Raw genomic sequence first — 22,135 nt, forward strand, 5'->3', positions numbered from 1 at the left:
GGGAGAGGGCGGCAATGTGGAACTGAGCCATGACAGATCAGCTATGATCTTATTGAATGGCGGGGCAGGCTCGAAGGGCTAGTTGGCCTACTCCTGCTCCTATTTCTTATGTTTCTTATGTATGTTTAATTCGGGGCACTACAACTGATGAAGGATAAATTGGCCTTCAAGGGAGTTGACCATAGCATACCAGAGTAATACCTGGACTCCAAATGTTAAATTATGCATAAATTTAAGAGAATCCAGAACTGTATATCCTGCATTTTAAAGATTTGGAGGTGACTTGATCAAAGCTTATAAGATATTAAGGGAAATAGATGAAGTCGATAGAGGACTGAGATAAAGAGATATTTCTTCAGTCAATGGGTTGTGAATATTAGGAATTCTGTACCTCAGAGAATTGTGGATGTGCCAATATTGAAAAGATGAGGTAGATGGATTCTTGGTTTTGCTGAGTATCAAGAGTTACGTGGAGCCAATAGAAAAGTGGAGTCGAAGTCCTAGATCAGCCATGATCATATTGAATGGCAGAGCAAGCTCGATGAGTGGCATGGGGTTCTCCTGCTTCTATTCTTTTAAATACTTGTATTGTGCATGCATGTTTGTGCAGGCCACATATTTGGCCATTTACCCGCTTTGGCTTTCATCTATGCTCTGCTTTGTTTAATTTTGGCTTCCTTGTGCTATCTCCTACTATGTTTTGCAGTGTCTCATGAGAAAGGGTGAAATGACTCCCCCATTCTGCCACTCCAGGTCTGACCATACAGGTTTATTTTGAATTGATAAGGATGAAGGTAGTAACTCAATGCCTGTATTTAACTACTTATATGCTGATTCATGTCCTAACTATGTAACACACATATTCATACATGCATACACACATACACTCACATGCATGCATGATCAACGGTTAAAAATAGAGAGTTCACCATTTAAGAGTCCTTTGCTTGCATCTGTGCCTGACGCAGAATTTCTCTCCAATAATCTTGATATTGCAGTGGGATTGAAGCCCACAGCTGCTGCAAATTCTGGAGACAGTGGGGGTGGTTTTCCACGTGCTCATGCGCAGATTGTGCTGGGGCCGTGCGGGGCCAGAGAATCCTGGAAGAGGGGCCTACTAAGTTTAGCATCAGCATGAACCCTTTCATTCTCTGACATACTAGTGAGGGCATGAAGGGGAACCCATTGGGGTCACTCCAATGTCCCGATGCGGAGTGAGCTATATTGGTGAGTGTGGGAGGAGAAATCAGGCTAACATTTTATATTGAGGGGCGGAAGAAACGTGCCATCATTGGGGAGAGGGGTCCCAATGTCCATTTAATTATACTGGATTCCCTCTGCTCCCCAGAGTTTCCAACTCTCAGGGACAGCAGGAACCCGACATGAATTACTACTGCTCTCCGCAAACAGAAACCAGGCATGATAGCCATACCAGGGGGCTTGGAGGCCATTGAAGTCTGGAGTTGGTCGGGTTAGTGGCTAGATAGTGTGGCATTACCCTGGCACTACCAATCTGGCAGTGCTAGAGTGCCAGGTTAGCAGTGCCAAAGGACAGGGGCTGAAGGGTGGTGGGGGGGCATTGTGTGAAGGTGGGCAGGGGACAGGGTACCTGAAAGGAGGGGCCCAAGGGGTGGCTCCTGAGGAGGGACATCGAGGTGTCCTGAAGAGGGTGGGCATGGGAGAGCTCCTGACTGGAGGAGTCTCCAGGAAGTGGGGGGTGGGTAAGTCTTAGCCAGTGAGAAAGGGATGGGATAAGTGTAGGGTTAACTGGAGATTGGGGCACCCTTTAAAGATGGCACCCTGATTTCTGAGGAGTCAGTTTTCCCACTGGGGTCAACACATGGGCCAGGATTTTCCAAACTCATTTGCCCTGCCACCACTACTGGTGAGAATGGAGAATTTGGAACTTAACCAGCCGCCATTTACTTACCAATGAAATTAAATTTTAATATCACGTATGCACAAGTCACATCATTGTGATGGTGTTTATCATTTCTAGTTTCCAAATTGTCCATTTCATACATTCGCAAGTTGCTAAAACAAAACATGCTGGGATGCTTTGACCAATTTAAATCATTTTAAGAGACTGTAATCTTCAGCCATGGCAATCTGTTGGCATCTGTTAGAAAGTACCTGCCCATATATAGTCAGGCATATTCATGTCACATTCTTCCTTTAACAGATGGCACGGTGGCACAGTGGTTAGCTCTGCTGCCTCACAGTGCCAGGGACCCGGGTTCAATTCCGGCCTTGGGTCACTGTCTGTTTGGAGTTTGCACATTCTCCTCATGTCTGCGTGGGTTTCCTCTCACAGCCCAAAGATGTGTGGGTTGGGTTGATTGGCCGTGCTAAATTGACCCAAATGTCAAGGGAATAGCAAGGAAAATGTGTGGGGTTACAGAGATAAGGCCTGTGTGGGATTGTGGTTGGTGCATACTCGATGGGCTGTACAGCCCCTTTCTACATTGTAGGGATACTATGATTCAAACTAGTTTAGTAATATTGGACATTAAAAGTGCCTGATAATAGATAATCTGCACTGTTACACCCAGGAACAGTAGAAAACGTTAGTGCCAATTAGGGTCAAGAGTTACTCCCAATAATTAATACCACAATGGGCACAAAAGAAGAACAGGGCATCCAACTGATGTATTTCATTGGCTGCAATAAAGTTTCAAATTGGAAGTAGTTGGATAAAGGTATTTGGGGATGCCAGCTGCTGTACAACCAGCCATTTCCTACTCCATCCCTCAAACCCACCATTACTGAACTCCCAAATGGAGGTGGCAGCATCAGTGACCCTCCTGAAAATATTTAATTGGTTTGTCAGGGTCAGCAGTGTTTAGGTTGGACAGTTGGACAGGTGGGAGTACTGGCCTGCTGTGCTTTGCCACGGCTTTATGGAGCATTTTATGATCTAAGCTAGGGCTGAGCTGAGTACAGTGGATGTGGATGGTGGGGAGTTCAGTGATTTAGTGGGAAATAGCAAATACAAATATGTTAGTGGAATGGCTAACTTCTAGAACTGGAAAAGCTTACAAGTTGAAAAACAACTGGAAATATAAGTTTTCCACAAAAGGGTTTTAGCATGTAGATTGTGACCCATTATTCAATGTTGATCAATATAGTCTTTACTAAAATTCATATCAATGCTAATTTGTGCATATTTTATTCAATAAACCTGCTTGATAATTAAAAAGCTAAAACAATGTTTTGAAACGTTTAAACTTTTGGAAGATGAAAGGAAGTTCCTGCAAAGGTACAGTACCGATCCAGTGATCACAAAGACTTAGAGAATGGCCTTCTCATTGTTACCCAGGGCATTGGCAAGAAAGAAAAAAATAAAAATCAGTGATTCAGAAATAATATTTAGACCTGTGTTGCCAATGGAATTACTAGGCCCTTTGAGTGCTGTTCTCATTCCCTTGACCACCTGAACAACTCTAGCTATTCAATTCCAATAAGTGAGGGAAGAGAACAGCTCAAAGAAGGGGAAGTGAGTGACTACCTCATGCAGTTGCATGGTAATGTGCTGGAAAGTGAGACATGTGGAAAAGTAGATGATCATCAATTATAAGAATTCCCATCTGATTTCCCAATTGGCTGAGTTTGTGCTCACTGTCTCAAGACAATTCATGGCATACTGACTGCTGCCCTGATTGTCATCAGTTTACCTGGCATGGAGTAAGCATCAAATCAGAAACCCGAATATGACATTTAGCAGTGTATTTACCCACTGTGTTATAAGAACTGGAAGATGGTTGTCTCAGGTAATGTCATGATATAGATGCAGTTTAGACCTGACTAGCTGATCGTGGGACCAGTTTTAAATTTCTTCTCTGCCTGTCAGAGTTCCAATTAATTTGCTTCCATATTTTGGATTCCAGTTGAAAGTCTCAAAACACCAGGTTAAACTCCAACAGATTTATTTGGAATCGCAAGCTTTCAGAGCGCTGTTCCTTTACTCACCTGATGAAGGGGCAGCGCTCCAAAAGATTGTGATTCCAAATAAGCCCCTTGGATTTTAACCTGGTGTTATGAAACTTCTTTCTGTGCCTGCCCCAGTCCAACGCCGGCATCTCCACATCTTGGATTACAATGACTGGTAGTTAGAATTATAGAATCGTACAGTGCAGAAGGGGGACCTTTGGCCCATCGAGTCTGTACTGACCAGAATTCTATCCAGGGCCTAGCCCCATAACCCCATGCACCCTGGCTAGTCCCCCTGACACTAAAGGGCAATTTAGTACAGTGACCAATTCACTAACCCGCACATCTTTGGATTGTGGGAGGAAACCAAAGCACCCAGAGGAAACTCATGCAGACGCAGAGAGAATATGCAACCTCCACACAGACAGTGACCCAAGCCGGGAATTGAGGCTGTGAGGCTGCAGTACTAACAGCAATTAACAGAATTAAGTTTTGACATTATCCATTGACATTCTTGCACAGATGCCACTTTGTTCAAAGTCTAGGATCTTGCAACTTAGCTCATTCCTGTTCCCTTATCTTTAGACATTTCCTTGAATCCGACTGCTAAACAAAGAAGTCCCACAGATGCACAGAGTGGAGACATTGTAATGGAAGATGATGATGAGGTTTTTATCTCCCCAGGCATCCAGCGCTCCACAGAAGATCTCTTCACTGTCATTCACAGGTAAGACAAAAGATGAAACTGGTTTGCATTACATGAACAGACACAAATGAATAGTGATGAATATCAATCTATTTGGGGTTTCTGCTGATCTGCCGCCAAAGATATGGAAGCAGATCAGGAGAATCACTGAGCAAATTCTCAGTGTTGGTATCATAAATCATTATTAACAAATTTGTGAATGTCATACTCCAGTGTGCTGGCTTGTCATTGATTGAGGTCACAATCCACTACAGTGAGCTTATCACACACTGACTGACATTCAAACTAACTGTAGTGCTCTGAGAGTGGAAAATAAAACACAAACCTCATTATGGACTTTATAAACGGGGATCTTTTCCTTTTTTCATCCTTCTGGCACACACAATAGATGCAGCACTAGGGCCACTTGATTCTATGATGACATCAAAAGATTAGAACGTTCTTTTATAACTGAGTTTAGTTAATCGATGATTGGGCTGAAGCATTATTACATCATCTCTTGCACTATTACATTCTGAAAATTAGCATGGGAAGGTAACTCTGCATGGTTTTTCTCTGCTCCCTAACCTTGGGAGATAATTGTAGCTTCACTATTAACACTTTGACTGAGATAGCCTAATTAAGATGGAACCTTTGTTTTGCCGAAGTGGCTCATTATCTCTCCATGGCCTATATCCCTTCCCTGTGCCAGAGTTCCTATGAAATAACTTGAGGTCAGCCTCTTGAAATGTTCTTTTGCAATCTTTTTCAAAAGGTCGAAGAGGAAGGTGCTGGGATGGAAGGAGCCCGGAGAACCATTCAATGTCAGACATGTGGCTGTTTCACCTGTCAAACCTCCTGCAACGCCCCCTAACATTGGACTCAAGCCTTCCCCCCCGGCTAGTGGGAATGGGGCCAAAACCAGCACCAGCAACGAGAACTTTAAGGCCTTATTACAGAAGAAGGGCAGTAAGCCTGCATCTGGCACACGCATGTCTGCAGCTGAGCTCCTGAAAAGCACCAACCCGCTCGCGAGAAGGATTGCAACAGAGTTTACTCAGGAGTCAGAAAGGTGCCAGCCCATACCGGAGCCAGTTTCTCCTGAAAACACCTCAAGGTGTTAGAGCTGTACCAATTCCAGAAGGGCAAAGAGAGGCCATCAATGTTATTCTGTCTTGTTGAATGTAAATCTTTAATTTTTGTTCTATCAATGGAGCTATCAGTGTGGTCAGAAGAAAGGACGAAGCTTTGCACAATCCTGTGGATGCAAACTCGAGTGATGTTCTTCATTTGGAAGTCTACAAAAAATTATCTGACAGATTTTTAATCCAAACGGTTATTTGGATCAAGAATTCTGAGGAAATTCCTCAACATAAATTGGAGGATATGGAATAGTCTGATTGATCAGAGGTTAGTGTTAGACTGGAAAAGCTTGGAGCATTGTAAAAATGTACATTGGACAATATACATCTCAGCCTGGCAATCTAGGTGTACTAAGGCCTTATTGGAAACTGATCATTTTAAAGTATGTTTCACATGCGATACTATAAGCAGCCATGCTTAGGTTCTGTTTTTAAATTTTACATGCACCTCCAGTGATTACTGCTCAGCAATGTTAACCAGTCCAGCAGTAAACTGATTTTGTGGCAATTTTTTTGAACCGTTATGTACTCCTAACACGATGATGGAAAGATTTCTTCCCAGACCTCTTGGAGGTCCACAAACTCTGATCGAATGTGTTCTTATTGCAAGAAACTTGGGAAGAAAATGACATGCTTAGAGTCATGCTTCAGCTCCACACTGCCACTTGGTCCACATTTATTCTGTGAGCCTCAGCCCACAATGAGGCTTCAGGAGGAGGACCCCTTTTTAAGATTGTATTGTAGTTGGCTTTTTGTTCTTTGACTGAGAGACTAAGCCCACGTTCACTGAGGTTCAAGAAATCTTATCTTGTCCCCCCTCCCAGCTCCCCCCCCCCCCCCACCCCGCCACCCCCCTCTCCCCAGCATCTTCCCTCGAAAGAAAGCCGTGGAAACAAGAGTAAAGGCAAAATGCAGGTTCTCAAAAATGGATAGTAGTGTGCTGATTTTTTGACTATTTGCTTAAGAGCAGTTGCTTGCCTGATCTGTCATGTTTATTGAAATAGTGCCTCCTATTAAGTTGTTAATTTTATCGATATACTGTAATATGTAATATTGCATTGATATATAAGAGTTATTTCAAAGTTTTTCAGTTTTAGATCAAAGGAGACACCTTTGAATTTGGAAGCTTTCAAAAGGCCGAAGTGCTGCCTTTTGCTGATCTGAATGTAGAAACTCTGGATTTATTTTAGTCTTGTTTTGAGGGGAACTGTTGTTAGCCCACTGGTTCTAATCATACACATGGTTTAAATATTTCAGCAAGTCTTTCTCCTTGTACCGCTTTCAAATAGAAGGTGAATTGCACCTTGAGGTAAAGACTTTCACTCCAGATTCACAGCCACATCTGGATTCATCACAACCATAAGGAAAACTATGCACCTTTCAGCTCACAGTCAGTGCTGTGTTCCTCTGACAACCCACAGCCAGTGCTGTGTTCCTCTGACAACCCACAGCCAGTGCTGTGTCCCTCTGTCAGCTCACAGCCAGTGCTGTGTTCCTCTGACAGCTCACAGCCAGTGCTGTGTCCCTCTGTCAGCTCACAGCCAGTGCTGTGTCCCTCTGTCAGCTCACAGCCAGTGCTGTGTCCCTCTGACAGCTCACAGCCAGTGCTGTGTCCCTCTGTCAGCTCACAGTCAGTGCTGTGTCCCTCTGTCAGCTCACAGTCAGTGCTGTGTCCCTCTGTCAGCTCACAGTGAATGCTGTGTCCCACTGTCAGCTCACAGTCAGTGCTGTGCAGCCATGTTGTGTTCCATTCTGCTTATAGTCAGTGCTATGCTCCTGGCACCCTAAAGCCTGGGTTGTGCTATTTTAATCATTGGGCCAAAGCTATGATTATTGTAGTGCCAAACTAAGATGCACCTTTCACAATGCAGAGACCAGGTTGTTCTGTCACTCATCCATGGTTTTGTCTATTGCACCTTCAAACCTCATTTGTTTCCCTTCCCAGCCATATGTTTATCTCAATCCACAGTAACAGTGTAACTATCCCTATACTGATCCAGTGCTTTGTCCATTCCACTCTAGAACCATACTTGTGGCTATCCCAGTCGTGAACTAAGTTTGCGCCCCATGGCACACGAGTTGTTACTGTTTTTGTCAGTAACGCTATACCTGAAGCAAGAGACAGAATATTTAATATACACATTTCTACTGGTAATTAGAAACCTTCATTCATGTAATTAAGTAACAGAGTTTTCTTATTACTTTTATTTTGCTCCTACCACTGAGGACAAGCTGGATATCACCATCTCATCCACTTGAGCATACCTCCCAGTCCCTGTCTGAGTTTCATATTTAGGGTTCTCAGGGTACTCTGCGTCTGGAGGAGATTCAATTGATTAATGAGTTAAGTATCTCTGATTAGTTAAAAAATATATTGGTAAGGATAAAACTCTGCTTTCACAATTTGAAGAGGGTGCGTTATCATCTGAGTGGGTTACGCTTTACCGGTTAATCAATCAAAACTTTCTGTAAATATTCCTAATTTATCTTATTCTTGAATGTATGAGATTTTCCCCATCCGCCCCAAGCGTCACGCATTGAAAGCATCAACATTTCTTAACCAGACTGTGCTAGCGATGTCGCATTGTGGTGGGGATAAATAGTCAAATGCACCTTGTGATAAAAGCCATGTTCCACCACGTCAGAATGCAGTGATCATTTGTCCTCTGAACAAGAAGAGATGAGCGCACTTAACTTGAGAGAAGTTCATTGCTTTGCGTCTGTGATGTCTTGCACTTAAATATTTTGAAATGAATTGTGTGCTTTAAAAGTGACTCAGGAAATTGGGATCGATCTATAGTTATTTTTACATATATTAGAAAATGCATTTGCTTCCCCCACAGCTTAGAGTGATAAATAAATATTAATTGTATAATCTTTTGAGACAATCATTAAAAAAAACTTGAAGCAAATTTTATTTCAAGTTAGTTTTTCTTTCTCAGACCCCTTGTCACGTCCGTGAAAGATTCTAGAATCAAGCTTTATTAAAGTTTAAATATGCTCTGAAGCAGATTAGTTTTGACTGAGTTGAGAAACTGTCTTAGTTTAAAAATAATAATATTTTAGGTTCCATTGCGCCTTTTCCTATTGATGGGGTACAGTTTGTACAGCACCTTGCTAGAAATTTGACATAGTTCACCACATTTAAACCTAAACTGTGATTGACCAGGGGCCTGTTAATAGGATCATAACCAAACATGATCCTGGTCTCATCTGACATCTACACGCATGTATACATACACACCCACACATCCACATTTTCCAGTAGGGCCTACTGTTTAGTATTCACAAATGAAATCCCTGGCTAATTCATCCTTGTCCCACTTTGGGAAGGCTAATATCGGTTGTAAAACTTTACCCCTGGTTTGGCACATGGGAGATAAACTAGGCACCCTCCTGATCAGTATGACTTAGGACCATATCATGTCATTAATTTATTCTTTGAACCGTGAAACAAACCTCATGGTAAAAGTAATTTCTCCCTGTGTCCTCTGCTAGTCTCCACTAGGACATGCCACCAGGCCTGAGGGAGGGGGGACCCCTGTGCTTTTACTGACATTGTTATTACCAGCTGCTTGGAGACATCTGTGAGAGGGAAAGCCCTTGGTGACTGTCCATTTGGTTTCTCTTCATTGTCCCATTGCAGCTTAATTGCCAGGTCATCAGTTCGAGTCTCACAACAACTTGGTTCTTCAACAATCAGCTTTGTAATGTAAACAAAACTTAACTTGTTTCAAGAACACTTGAATTGAGACAACAAACTGATTATAAATTGCAAGTATCATCCTGAAAAAAGTCTCATTATTCCATTCCAGTGATATCACTGCTGCTCACAGTTCTACCCAGGATGTTAGTGGAATAGAACTTAACAAAGTCTTATTCAACAGGCTTTCTCCTAAGCTTCCTCCAATGAGCACTTTGAAGGTGCAGGAACCATAGATTACTTAGATGCAATGTTAATTGTAGAGATATATTTTACTGGCATTATGAAATTATATAGCGCTTCAATAGAAACCATTTGCCTTTATAGTTCCCAATGCAAAGCAATTATTGTACCCTCTGATTGACACTAATCATCAGGAATTAAGGAGGACCGTTACAATGGTTAACGTATATTTTAGGTAACCTATTCAGTACTATAATATTTCCTAAAACATTTATGGCAAAATCTTATCAAGAAGTGGCAGAGTGTTGGTTCTGGTGTGAAAGACAGAGGCTGGAATTCTTCCATCCTACCTGCCACTGAAATTTTAGCAGGCAGGTTGCGGACAACGTGAAACCCCATTGAGCCCAGTCGGGTGGGAATTTCTGTCTTTTAGACCAGCGCGGCTGGAGAATTCCATCAAAAATGCTTCCCAGCAACATCGGATTGTTTTTGGGCCAAATCCTATGCCTCATTAGTGATCATATCTATGCCTTTAAGTTTCATGCAGCTCCAGGGGCGGCTTGGTGGCACAGTGGTTAGCATTGTTGCCTCACAGTGCCAGGGATTTGTGTTCAGTTCCAGCCTCGGGTCACTGTCTGTGTAGAGTTTGCATGTTTTCCGTGCATGGGTTTCCTCCTGGTGCTCCGGTTCCCTCCCACACTCCAAAGATGTGTGGGTTACATTGATTGGCCATGCTAAATTAACCGTAGTGTCAGGGAGGTTAGCAGGGTAAATATATGGGGTTATGGGAATAGGTCCTGTGTGGAATTGTGGTTGGTGCAGGCTCGATGGGCCAAATGGCCTCCTTCTGCACATTAGGGATTCTATGATTATATGATTCCAGTGGCATTTTCCATCTGATTTGCCCATTCGTAACAACTTAAATGGTGCAAGCAATGGGGAGCTCCATATAAGTATCTCCCCACCACTCTCAAGCACTTGTTTCACAGTGACTGCAGGGAATGGCAGACAAGAAGGCAGCTCTGTGCTTTTCAGAAGGGCCCTCACAAGGATGCTGGATGTAGTGGAGCAGAGGCGGGATACACTCTCTACCTCAGCTCCAGACGACAGCCCTCCAGGAGGGTCACCATCCTCCACCTGGAATGCAGTGGCAGCCCTGGTCAGTGCAAGCGCACTCCAGAAGAGGATGGAGCAGCAGTATTGGAAGAAGATGAATGATCTTTACTCAGCTAGGGTAAGTGAACCACCCCCAGTCTCCCAATGGACCATCTTGCACACCCCTCACACCCCCAATCCTTTCTCTCACTCAGCCACCTTGGACTTTGCCAACATCAGGCACCAGGTTCCTCCCTCCCTCCCACAATCACCATGTTCCCCCAGTAGCTGCTATGCTCCGCACACTCCAGCTGCCACCCAAGTACCATGCCACACCTCATCACTATCCTAAATGTCCCCCCATCTACACTCTTCCTATGTCATGCTGGACAAACTCAACTACTACAGATATGAACAGGCGCAGCCATCTGGAGTCATGCCTGAGCTCCCAACCCTCACACATTTTAAAGAGTGAGCCCTTCAGCTGGCGTGGAAGGAGGAAGAGTGTGCCTGCACTGCTGGTGAAATGGGGGCAGCAAAGATATGTGAGAATTCTCAACACATATACTGTCAATTCTCAATAAGAAATCAATGTTTCCCACCCCGCAAATCCCCTGCACTGATGCCATGTCCCTTTTCTTGCAGGTTGGATCACCCTCGTGCCCCCTGGAACAATCGGACTTCAGCAGCTCAGAGAGGGACTTCACCAACCCATCGTTGAAGAGGCATCACAGCTGTCACCCACACCTAGCGCCAGCGCAGATAGTCACACCTCGGTGGAATCACTAAGTACACAGGCTTCTGGTGCTCACTGGTGAACACTTCACAGCTGGAGATCCACAGTTGTTGGAGGCAGGAGCATCCCAGGGAATCAGCACTCAGAGGGATGTTGGAGCCCAGGACTCTGCTGCATCCTCTGCCAATGATGTGTCCCTGGGCCTGGTCATTCCACAGCTGCTGGAGCTGCAAAGGCAGAGTCACGAGTATCAGGAAGGGGTGATAGCAGCCCTCTCCTCCAGGCTGACTGCAGGATCCCATCGCCTTCCACCTGAAGTGGTGGTGCCGTTACTGTGGAGCACCAAGACAAACACTGCAAGGTTGGCATCTGCAGCAGAGACCTTGGCAGGAGACATCCAGGTGCAGGGGGAATCTGCAGGTGTCAGCGTCAGAGGATGATGGGGCTTCTGGATCTCACTCCACTGTATCCCATCCAACTTGACATCCCCACCATGTGAATGACATGCTCCAGCCCTTAACTCCAAGGAGGGCAGCAGTCAAACATCGTGCTGCCCGAAAGCAGGCCTGGACCCTCAAAGTTCTAGCCCCACAGGGGCTCGCCATCTAAGATTTCTCAGGCACAAGGACATGGAACTCAGCAGGTCACCTCAACCTCAGCTGTGGACCCTAAGGATACACTGAGATGTAGTGAGAGGGTCAGGAAAATTAAGAAACCATAGGCACTAAGTGGGCAGGGCGAATATAGGCATTAGTCTAGATAGGTCACCATTTAGTTTTAAAACATTTGGCATTTAATTTCAGTTTGTTCACCCAGAGAGCCTCCATCCCTGTTTGTTCATGCCACCAAGCTCGGGGGAACCACCACACTCACCTAGTGCCTCATCCCTGTGGAGTGTGAGAATGGCAGTGCTAAATTCCTGCCACCCTCTTGTCAGCCCCCACTGTGGAAGGGCATTCCTTCAGCTGTGATGTGGACAGGAATCCAGGAAGGAGGACACAGGAAGCGCTGCCAGCATACCAGCCTTCCCAACCCCTTTAAATCAAGGGGCCTCCCAATATGAAGGGAAGATAAGGCCTCTAAATGACCCCTCCCAACCTCTGTCCCCAAAATGGCGATTTTGGAACCCCCATCCCTGGCTCCAAGTCAAACTTATCCGTGTCCCTCAAATCCTCTGGTGCCCCCTGAGCAGTGCACGCTGTGGAGAGTGCTGGCTGAGTGCTCACCCCCAAAATCCCCCTCAGGAGTAAAGGTGCCAGGTTCACACTTATGTAAAGCTGTTGTAAATGGCACCAGCATGACATCATGTCGGTGTTTGCTGAATATCCGGTGAGGAGGGGAAGTCTCGGAGAGAGTGCTTGCTAATAACATGCTAATGTATTAAAAAGGGCTTTTTTCGGTCCCGCGGCATGTTTCCCACCACTCCACTGGAGAGAGGTCGGTAAGATTGGAACTCGAAAACCTGCCAGCACGAATGGTACTCTCCAAATCATTCCTACCAACAGAGAGTGTGGGCTCGAAATGTCATTCCTTTGAAGCCATCATTGATGGCTGTAATATTATTTGGTTGTAAGTTAGGATCAGTGTGTGAGTTTTTGGGGCAATGTTGATATTTTTAATGCTGTGGCTGAATCCTACATAGAGAGGAGGAAAAGCTGCAAATATATTAGCAGTTAGATTTGAGACTATTCACTTTATTGTTGAGTAACCCACATGAAAGGTCAAGTTATGTAGTGCTAAGTGGACAAGTTTGAAAAGTCTGTGAGAAAAGGCAGGCTGAATTAAGAAATGGGCTGGAATTTTACACTCCCCCGCCAGTGGGTTTTTATTTTGGTGTGGGAGTGCAGCATGAAATTGAAGCAACAGGATTCCCTCTCGGTTCTGGTCTACCCCGACCTCATCGCAATTTTATCCTTGGGCAGACCTGGCCTCAGACAGGAAACCCGCTCTTGTTCTAATTGAGGTCCTTAATTTGCAACTTGAGGGTTATTTCCTCCCTCCCCAGCCTCAGTTTTTAGGCTGCGGGAGGATTGACCATGCACAGTGGAAACCTGAAAATCACTGGGCTTAGATCTCAGGAGGGAGGTTGGGCAGTTGAGTGCTGTCCCCTCCACCCACGATCCGGTGGTTTCTGGACCTCCCTCATCCCTGGCCTCTCCTCGACCCTGATGGTCCCTTTCATCTCTCACCCCAGGCCTTCCCAACCTTCCCTACCCTGGGACCCCTTGTGCTTATCTTGGCCCCCAGTGGCTGGACTGACTGACAGGTGGCCTCATGCAATTCCTTCTCAGTTCACCTCAGCTCTTATTGCTGCAGAGATTAGAGAGCTGCCTGCCAGTCAGTTTGGCTGGCAGCTTCCTGAGGCAGGACTTCCTCCTGAGCAAGGGAGCAGAAGTTCCACCTGCAGACAGTAGATGTTCATTTGAGCATAAAATGGCCACGGAGCACTCGGAGTCAGTTTAACGTGGCGGGAAGCGAAACACCGGCAGCTGAAAAACTCAGGACAGAGTGTTTGGAGGATTACAAGGGTAGTGTTTTAAATCCTGGCTGAGATTCCCTGATCTCACCCACGACTGGGATTCTCCAGTCCCGCTGCAGCGAATGGAGTTTTGTCTGGGTGCGAAATTCTCCTTTCTCGCTGGCAGCAGTGGTGGGACATGCGGCATTCGAGAATTGTCACCCCTACCTGTTGCTGGTGACTGAATGTTGAAAGAGTGAGATAACGAAGAAGATGATTCAATGAATCTTAATTTCAACATTCCATTAGATCTGTCCCTGGACATCATATACCTATTCACATTATAGATATGGAGAACCTCTCAGTGAACTATGTGGTTGGCATGCTTAGGCAGTATAATAAAATATTTCAGGCCATGATAGTAGTAGACCAGTACACCTATTTTCACAATCCTAGCTTTTAGTATTGGGCGGAGAAGCATCTAGGTAATGCACCAGCCAGACACACAACTAGTTCCACAGCCGGTTGCACTAAAATACAGGTAAGGTGATGTCTGTTTTTCCCAGAATTAGGTACTGCACAAAGCAACACTAAGTACAGGGTAATCTACCAGGTATTATTCCGGCTATGTATCATACTGCCTGTTACATATTCACCAGCTGAATATTGTCAGATAAGCTAAATACAGGGTTATAGTAAACACCATGCCAATGCTCAATACAAATTTGATCATATCCAGAGCTGTGAAACTAACTTGGTGCATCACGTCTACTTTGCAATATATATCTGTTAATGAAGTGTTTATTTTACAGGTTAGTAACAAAGACCATAGGGGACTGTGGGTCATTTTAACTTGCAGTATTAGACATTGGAATAGAAGCATTCTTCCTGAGATCATGAAGCCCCGCCCACTGACATCATGAATAGCAATGCATGATGGGTTGAGTTAATCATTCATATTGTCAATGGGCAGGAGTTAATGATGTTTCAGGAAAATCAGAGCTCAGGCCTGCTCCCAGACTGTCTTTAGGCATGCAGTAATGTAAGTGATGTGAGTAATAGATGTTGAGAAGTATACATGTGTCTCTTTATATACTTAGGATTATTTAGTAAAGTCTTTGCTTTTAGCTTGGTGTAGATTGTCCAGCTTTTTTTAAAAAACGCAAGCACAGAAAGAGCTGATTAATTAGTACCAAATGATAATTGCACGAGAGTCAATCCTCAAATTTTTGTGAGATTTTATATTTCTGTTTGGTTATCTCTGTTCCTTAGCTCTCCAGGGTTTTTTTGTTGTATTAGGAAGTGCAGGTGAGTAGAATTTAGGATTACCAATGGTCTAGTCTTGAGCATTCTGTCAAGCTTTTCCCACTTCCTTATCAAATGTATGCTTTAGATATTCATGTTATCAATAAACTTGCAACAGTAGCAAAGTCAGCATCAAAACATAAACCAGGATCAAAACTTGAACCACAATCCATCTAAGCTTGAAAGGAAAAAGTGGCAATGCAAAAGACATTGTGTCCATGCAACTAAAAACTATTTGGCCCACCATATCTCTGCTGGCTCTTTGAAAGAACAGTTCCATTTTCCTGACCTTCCCTATAACTTGCAAATATTCAATAAAGGCACAATATCTGTTAGCTGATTGTATGGAGGAAGACAGGGATTCCAAAATGGCCTTTATTGTAGTCAGTTAACTGTACTTGTCTGAATTAATGCTTTTAAAGTGAAGTTTATTTATTAGTCACAGGTAAGGCTTACATTAACACTGCAATGAAGTTACTGTGAAATTCCCCTAATTCCCACACTCCGGTGACTGTTTGGGTCAATGCACCTATCAACACGTCTTTCAGACTGTGGGAGGAAACCGGAGTCCCCAGAAGAAACCCACACAGACACGTGGGGAATGTGCAAACTCTACACAGACAGTGACCCAAGGCTGGAATCAAACCCAAGTCCCTGGCGCTGTGAGGTAACTACTGTGCTGCTGTGCCATCCTCAATCCATACTCAACCTAGTGGTGTTAGGGCACTTGTAGAACATTTGGAACGTTGCTAGTGAACATTTAAGCAGATACGTTTTAATTTGGATTGCAAGTATAAAACTAGTTCAAAGTTAATAAACCCCAAGTGATACATGGGGTTAAAAGATCCTTTTTTTGCCAGAAGGCTGCAAAGCAGAAAAATGTAAATGCAATCAATGAATTAATTTAACCCTCCCAAAGGAAAAGAATATTGGCTTTGATACAGAATTGCAGGTAATGGGGAAACATATAGCTTGCAGTGATAATCCCACAGCGTGCCATGCTTCCTGTTTTTGATTGAAGGAAGGAATGTGGTGCTTATAGAAGTTGTAGTTCAGTTGTTTAGGTATCATTTTATTTAAAGTGCTTATGAGAAGGATTGCAGAACATAAATAGTAAATGCAGTTGGTGAGACTGATTAAGAATAATTGCTCTTAATTTCACTGAAATTTATGTGGTAACCATCTGTTTCAAATGGGGCAAATATCAGATGTGAAACCTGGTATAGATTTAGGCTACAAATTTATCAGTAATAGCAGAAAAGGATAGGTGCTACAGATTCTATACCTTGCAGCACTTTCTGGAATAAATGTATGGTATGGGGATAGTCTCCATTTTCAAATTCCTTCTGTAGAACTGAGATAAATATTAAGAAACCTAGGTATAGATTTGATGCCTTAGTGATACTGGTGCAAATTTCATATGGTGGAAGCACTTATCGATATCCATAGCATGATGTACAATCTCGAGTATATATCTTGGCAAGTCTTTTCAACAAAACTCATGGAAAAAATCTGATAAAGCTGGACCTCAATCTCTTCCTTCTTTTCTAATTTGTTTTGTCAATGAGTCCTTTCCAAATTATAGAGTCTTGTGGATTGAATCAAATTATTTTTTCTGACTCTGCAATTTCTTTTGTTCTAGAAATCTGCAGGCTAGATAGTGATTTTCACTGCCAAAATTCATGGGATCGTGGAGATTTAAGGGGAGGGCCTCATGATCAGGTCTTCAAAGGATTGTGGACAAATCTGTGCCATCCCCACAAGGAGGACTCATAACGCCACCTGCTTTGAGCTGGGGAGAGGGATAGAGGTTGGTTGGTTGGAGAGGGGAGAGTGGTGTGATAGATCCCACCCCAGGAAAAGGAATTCAGCTACTTGTAATTTACTAGGAAGCTCCTTTTAAATATATAAAAGAGGAAGTCTTTAACCATCTAAGCTATTGAGCAATGTCATCTTGGTGAGGACAGGCATAGCTGTGCCAATAATATGCTGGGTTCTAACTAAGATGAGGAAAATTGGAATAAGGTAGCTCCTAACAGCCTCTGCATCCCACTTCTACTATTGTCCATTGCCATTTATACCAATGACCACTGGAAAGGTGAGCATGAGCTTTCTCCACAGGAAGCACCCCATAAGCCCCACAAACCTGGTGTATTGAGGTCCTTGCTGTTTGTAGTCTTTTGACTGAATTTCTGCATGTGAAGAATTCTGACTGAGATCTGTTTTTGTAAACTGGCATTAATTGAAAGTTAACGCTTCATTCAGCTCAGGACAGAACATGCCATAATATGGATTGGTAAAAGCTGGTTCTATCCCTTCCCCTCTTTATGGTTCAATGCCCCGCATTTAAGACTTTTTTTCAGATGAGAATGGGATGGGATGAGATGTAAGTGTATTTCACTGAAGGGTTAAGTAATGTTGTTCTTAAAGGCACAGACGTGTCCCCTTGTTGTGATAGTTTCAGTCCTACCATATTTTGTTTCGTATTAAGGAATGCCTTGGAGACAATGTGATAGCTTAGAATTTCTACTAGTGAATCCATTAATAGTTGTTACTTCCATTATTATATATTAATGAGATTAAACAAGTAAGACTTCTTGGCAGCACAGCAGAGGATAGCTCCTTTACAACATGGGTATTCCAAAACGCCATCCAACCAGCAGATCAAAACGAAAACACAATGGGCCCGATTTTATCATCAGGTGCGGAAACTTGATAGAGTCAGGCGTGAGATGAGTAGTAAGATCCGTGCCCACCTCTGCGCCTATTCCTCCTTTACCAAGGCCCAAAAATAGCTGCGATTGGCACCACACCCGAAATGGACGCAATGGCCATTTAAATGAATTTGAATGCATTTCAAAAACTTAATGGTCTGCATGCCCAACCTTCCCCCTTTACCACCATGTTTGTCCATCCAGAATTGGTGCGAAGCAGACATGCTCCACAAAAGCCCAATTCAGGTACTCCAATTAGTGAGGAGGTAAGTGTCGAGCATCCAACGGCTCTCTGCTTGAGATTGGTGGGGGGGAGGAAAGTGGGTCCAACAGTTCTTTGCATGAGATCAGTGGGAGGAGGTCTGCTGCCACTCTGCCTGGGATCGATGAGGGTAAGGGATGTCTGCTCGAGATTGGTGGGGGAAGAGGGAGAGGCCTGTGATTGGTCTGGTTGATGGGGGGGTTAAGGGGGTTAGTAATGTTGTGGGGGTTTGGGGCAATGTCTATGGGGGCCAGGGGGAAGCAGTAACCGGCCCAGGAGAGAGGTGGCAGGGGAGTGGCATTTTATCATTTTTTTTCTGCACCTGTGCAGTTGGAGGCACAGATCGGAGCTGCAGGATTTTGAGCACATTAAACCACACCCACAGGCTTGTGTATTGTGATTCAAAATCACTGATATTTTTACAGGCAGAGTGCGTATGGGGTACTGGAGAACGGGTCGAAAAATCGGATCTGAAACACTCCCAGTGTCAAGTCCGCTCAACACTTAGAATCTAAATGGTAAAATAAGGCCCAAAGAGTAGAAATATGGAGAAAGACCAGGAAATATACAGGGAACTTGCTATCTCTTCAAAACATTGAATATGATGTGACATTTTATTTGTAAACACTTCTCCTTTAATAGCTGCACAAATGATCTCTCCAGTTCTTGTTTTATAAGATGCAAAGGTGGGGCAAGAGGGAGTTTGTGTACAATCAAATGACTTGGGATGTTAAACTAAAATTCCAGCGATTACAAGTTACTTTCCCAATGATGCTGTGAAATATCTCTGTTCTGTTTGATTTTGTCTGGAGGGGATGGGAGGGAAAAGAGGGAGATATTGCTGTCATTCTTTTTCTTTCCTTGTCTTGTGCTTCTCTCAGGTAACCTCCCTTCAGATTTCTGCCACTGGTATTACGACCAACTTGTATGTTAAGGCATATATTTTACCTCTTGGATAAACCAAGACAAGCATGATGGCATGATGAGTTTTTTTATGATACAATTGCTATGTCAATGTTGTTTTCGATTCTATCCTATTCTTTCTGGTAGATTTAGCTTTTTGTTTGACAAAAGCCAAAGTTGGCATAGTGAGTTAGTATTTTTCTAATATGAGTGTGAGGTCAAATCTAAATGAAATTTTCCTGTCTGCTGACTGGAAAGGTGCTAAGTGAAATGATTCTTAGTGGCTTTAAAGTATAATTACTTTCAGGAAAAAAAATGTTTTGGCAAATGAATTAAAGTTTGTTAGATGTGGGTATAAAATAAGCACACACACACAGACACACACACACACACACACACACAGACACATTGAATTGGAACACATTATTGCATCATCTGAAGCAGAGTAAAATATTTCTATCTTAGGTTCTCCTCCCAAAATATGCGACTTTTACATGAAGATATGTCCCTTCCACTGATATAGTTTTTTTTCTTGATCTGCACAGACAGCACTTAACTACCCTTAATTTGGCGCTTCTCAACACATTGCTAACCACCCTTCAAAACTATAAGAGAGTAAAAATCTCTCACTAGTACAGTTGGGATATTGTTCTGAGAATTTAATTAAGGCACGATACAGAGATAACTCATGCCACACCTGGCTTGATAGCATCATATGGAGAAATTGTTGTTTTGCATCTAATCCTTGTTATTTTCAGAGCTGGAAGTTTTCAATACTAACCAGAGTGCCAAAAAAAAGTCCTATGTAAATAAAATTTAAAATAAAGGCCCCCATTTGATTGTAATGTATATCCATGTACACAGAAATTGTATCTTTTTGCTTCTGTACATTTGTAAGCTTGGTGTACTGTAAAATATTTATTTTTTTTGAGTACAAATGGTTGGCCTTATTCTGCCGTGGAAAGATTGCTTTGTCAATAAAATAAATCATATAATTTCAATGGCTTTATGGAATATTTATTCCTGTTCGACTTGTATTAATGCTCAAAAGGGTGCACATAGTAATTAGGAAATGATCTGAGTGTGCTGATTTATGTGGCCAGCAGCAACACCATGGGAAACAGCTGAGTGACAAACACCATTCACCGCCCCACAGGTCACGCACCACTTACATGGGAGCAGTGATACTGGCTACCTTACAAACCAGCCAAGGGCCTGAGAAGAATCTGGGAAAAAGGGAAAGATGAAGAAAAGGGTGCATCTTTGCTCCTTTCATAATCTCCACAATAATTTAAGTGAAAAGCTTTCTGGGGGCAATCCCCAGATCAGAAGCCTTTAGTTTGACTGCTAATCAGGAAACATGGTGAATGGAAACCCTATATAAAAATAGTCAGTAATAATACCATTTTACAATAATTATTTACACAAGGTTAAGTGGGTTCAAAGCTTCATGGTTTTTGTCACTGACACTTTAAAGGGCCTGCAAGATTGACACTTTTGTTGCCTAGTAATGAAATGACTTTCTGAAAATAGCAGCAAGTTATGAATGATTTAAAAAAAGGTTGTAGTCTGCAATAACACCAACAACAAGGTAGCGATCTTACTGACCCACTGCGCCAGTTGATTGGCATGGCAAGCCAGAAAGAGGCCAAAACTTCAGTTGGCATTTGGTGCGGTTTTGCACTGAATGCCATTTTCTTAAGTCCTGTTTTGCCAGCGGGATCGGCTAGGTCCCAGAAATGGTGTTCAGCCGATTTGAATGTTAATGTCATTGCATCTGTGAGTGTAAACACTGGAGGACGGTGGAGCTTCCAGATCTCACTTCAGCTGCTCCTCTAACCCATTGAGGAACCTGAATGGAAGGGGTTCAGCAGGAGCGCATCCTAGAGCCTTCTACTCAGAAGATCCTAGGGATGCCCAGCCCATCCAATACCCCCTTCCCTGGGAGTGACACATGTCTAGCCCCACATGTCAAGGAGAGTAGCATTGCTATACCCGTATTACCTGAAAGCAGGCCTGGAAACCCAAGGTCCCAGCCCCCCAAGGCTTTCAAGGGCATCTCATGCAATAAAGTACACGTTGAAGCATGAGCCTTATTGTATTGAGTCTCAGTGAATGTTTGTGTCTTCTACACTGGCGTCATAAGCAACCTCCTGAGTCAGTACCCTTTGTCCCTGAGGAACCATCCCTCCAGCCATTGCTCTCCCTCAAAAGTAATAGGGATCTGCAAGTATCCCAAGATGTATCAAGGACACTCCCTAGGAATCCCAGGGTAGCAAACTGGCACAATGGTTATCACTGCTGCCTCACTGTGTCAAGGTCCCGGGTTCAATTCCCAGCTTAGGTGACTGGGTGGAGTTTACAAATTCTCCCCATGTCTATGTGGGTTTCCTCTCGGTGCTCTGGTTTCCTTCCATGGTAAAAAGTTGTGCAAGTTAGGTGCATTGGCCATGCTAAGTTGCCCCTTTAGTGTCCCAAAATGTGTAGGTAAGATGGATTGGCCATGATAAATGCATGCGGTTACCTGGATAGGGCAGGGGGGACGGCCTGGGTGGGATGCTCTTTCAGAGAGTCGTTGTAGACATGATGGGCTGACTATCCCCTTCCTGCACTGTATAGATTCTATGGTTCTATGAAAAGGAACACAGACTTGTAAAATGTGAAAGGCATGGTCACAGACATTCTGGACATCGCAGTTCACAAATGGCATCCCATGTCACCATGGGGAGCGCAGAGTCGGTGCAGTTGATGATACCTGCATCTGGGGCATGTCTGCTATGTGACCAAAGCCCATGGCAGTGACATCCTGGCTCACCTGGTCCCAGTGAAAGTTGATGTACAGATGGACCCTCCTGAATGCTGTATCTGTGACCTCCCTTACAATTCTGCTTGGCTGACTGGGAGATGCCGCACCACTGAAATGAACTACTGGCATTGAGGTACAGCACAGCAATGGCTTTCAGGGCCACAGGCAAAGGGTGACCTCCCAACCCTTGTGGTGCCAACTCTTGCATCAGTT

General features: G+C 43.7%; 1 protein-coding gene across 3 annotated transcripts in view; it reads left to right on the forward strand.

The window, feature by feature from the left end:
- The window catches only part of nhsl2 (NHS-like 2), a 288,523-nt gene extending 281,929 nt beyond the window's left edge, over window positions 1–6,594 (forward strand). For all 3 annotated transcript variants that reach the window (XM_080187560.1, XM_080187561.1, XM_080187562.1), the window contains exons 7-8: window positions 4,516–4,657; window positions 5,391–6,594. In XM_080187560.1, the coding sequence (XP_080043686.1) occupies window positions 4,516–4,657; window positions 5,391–5,739 (491 nt within the window). In that variant the 3' untranslated portion in view covers window positions 5,740–6,594. The remainder of the gene's footprint in view (window positions 1–4,515; window positions 4,658–5,390) is intronic.
- The last annotated feature ends 15,541 nt before the right edge of the window (window positions 6,595–22,135 follow it).

The sequence above is a fragment of the Carcharhinus amblyrhynchos genome, chromosome 4, assembly GCF_965287045.1.
Source record: "Carcharhinus amblyrhynchos chromosome 4, sCarAmb.v2.hapA, whole genome shotgun sequence".
Taxonomy (NCBI): domain Eukaryota; kingdom Metazoa; phylum Chordata; class Chondrichthyes; order Carcharhiniformes; family Carcharhinidae; genus Carcharhinus; species Carcharhinus amblyrhynchos.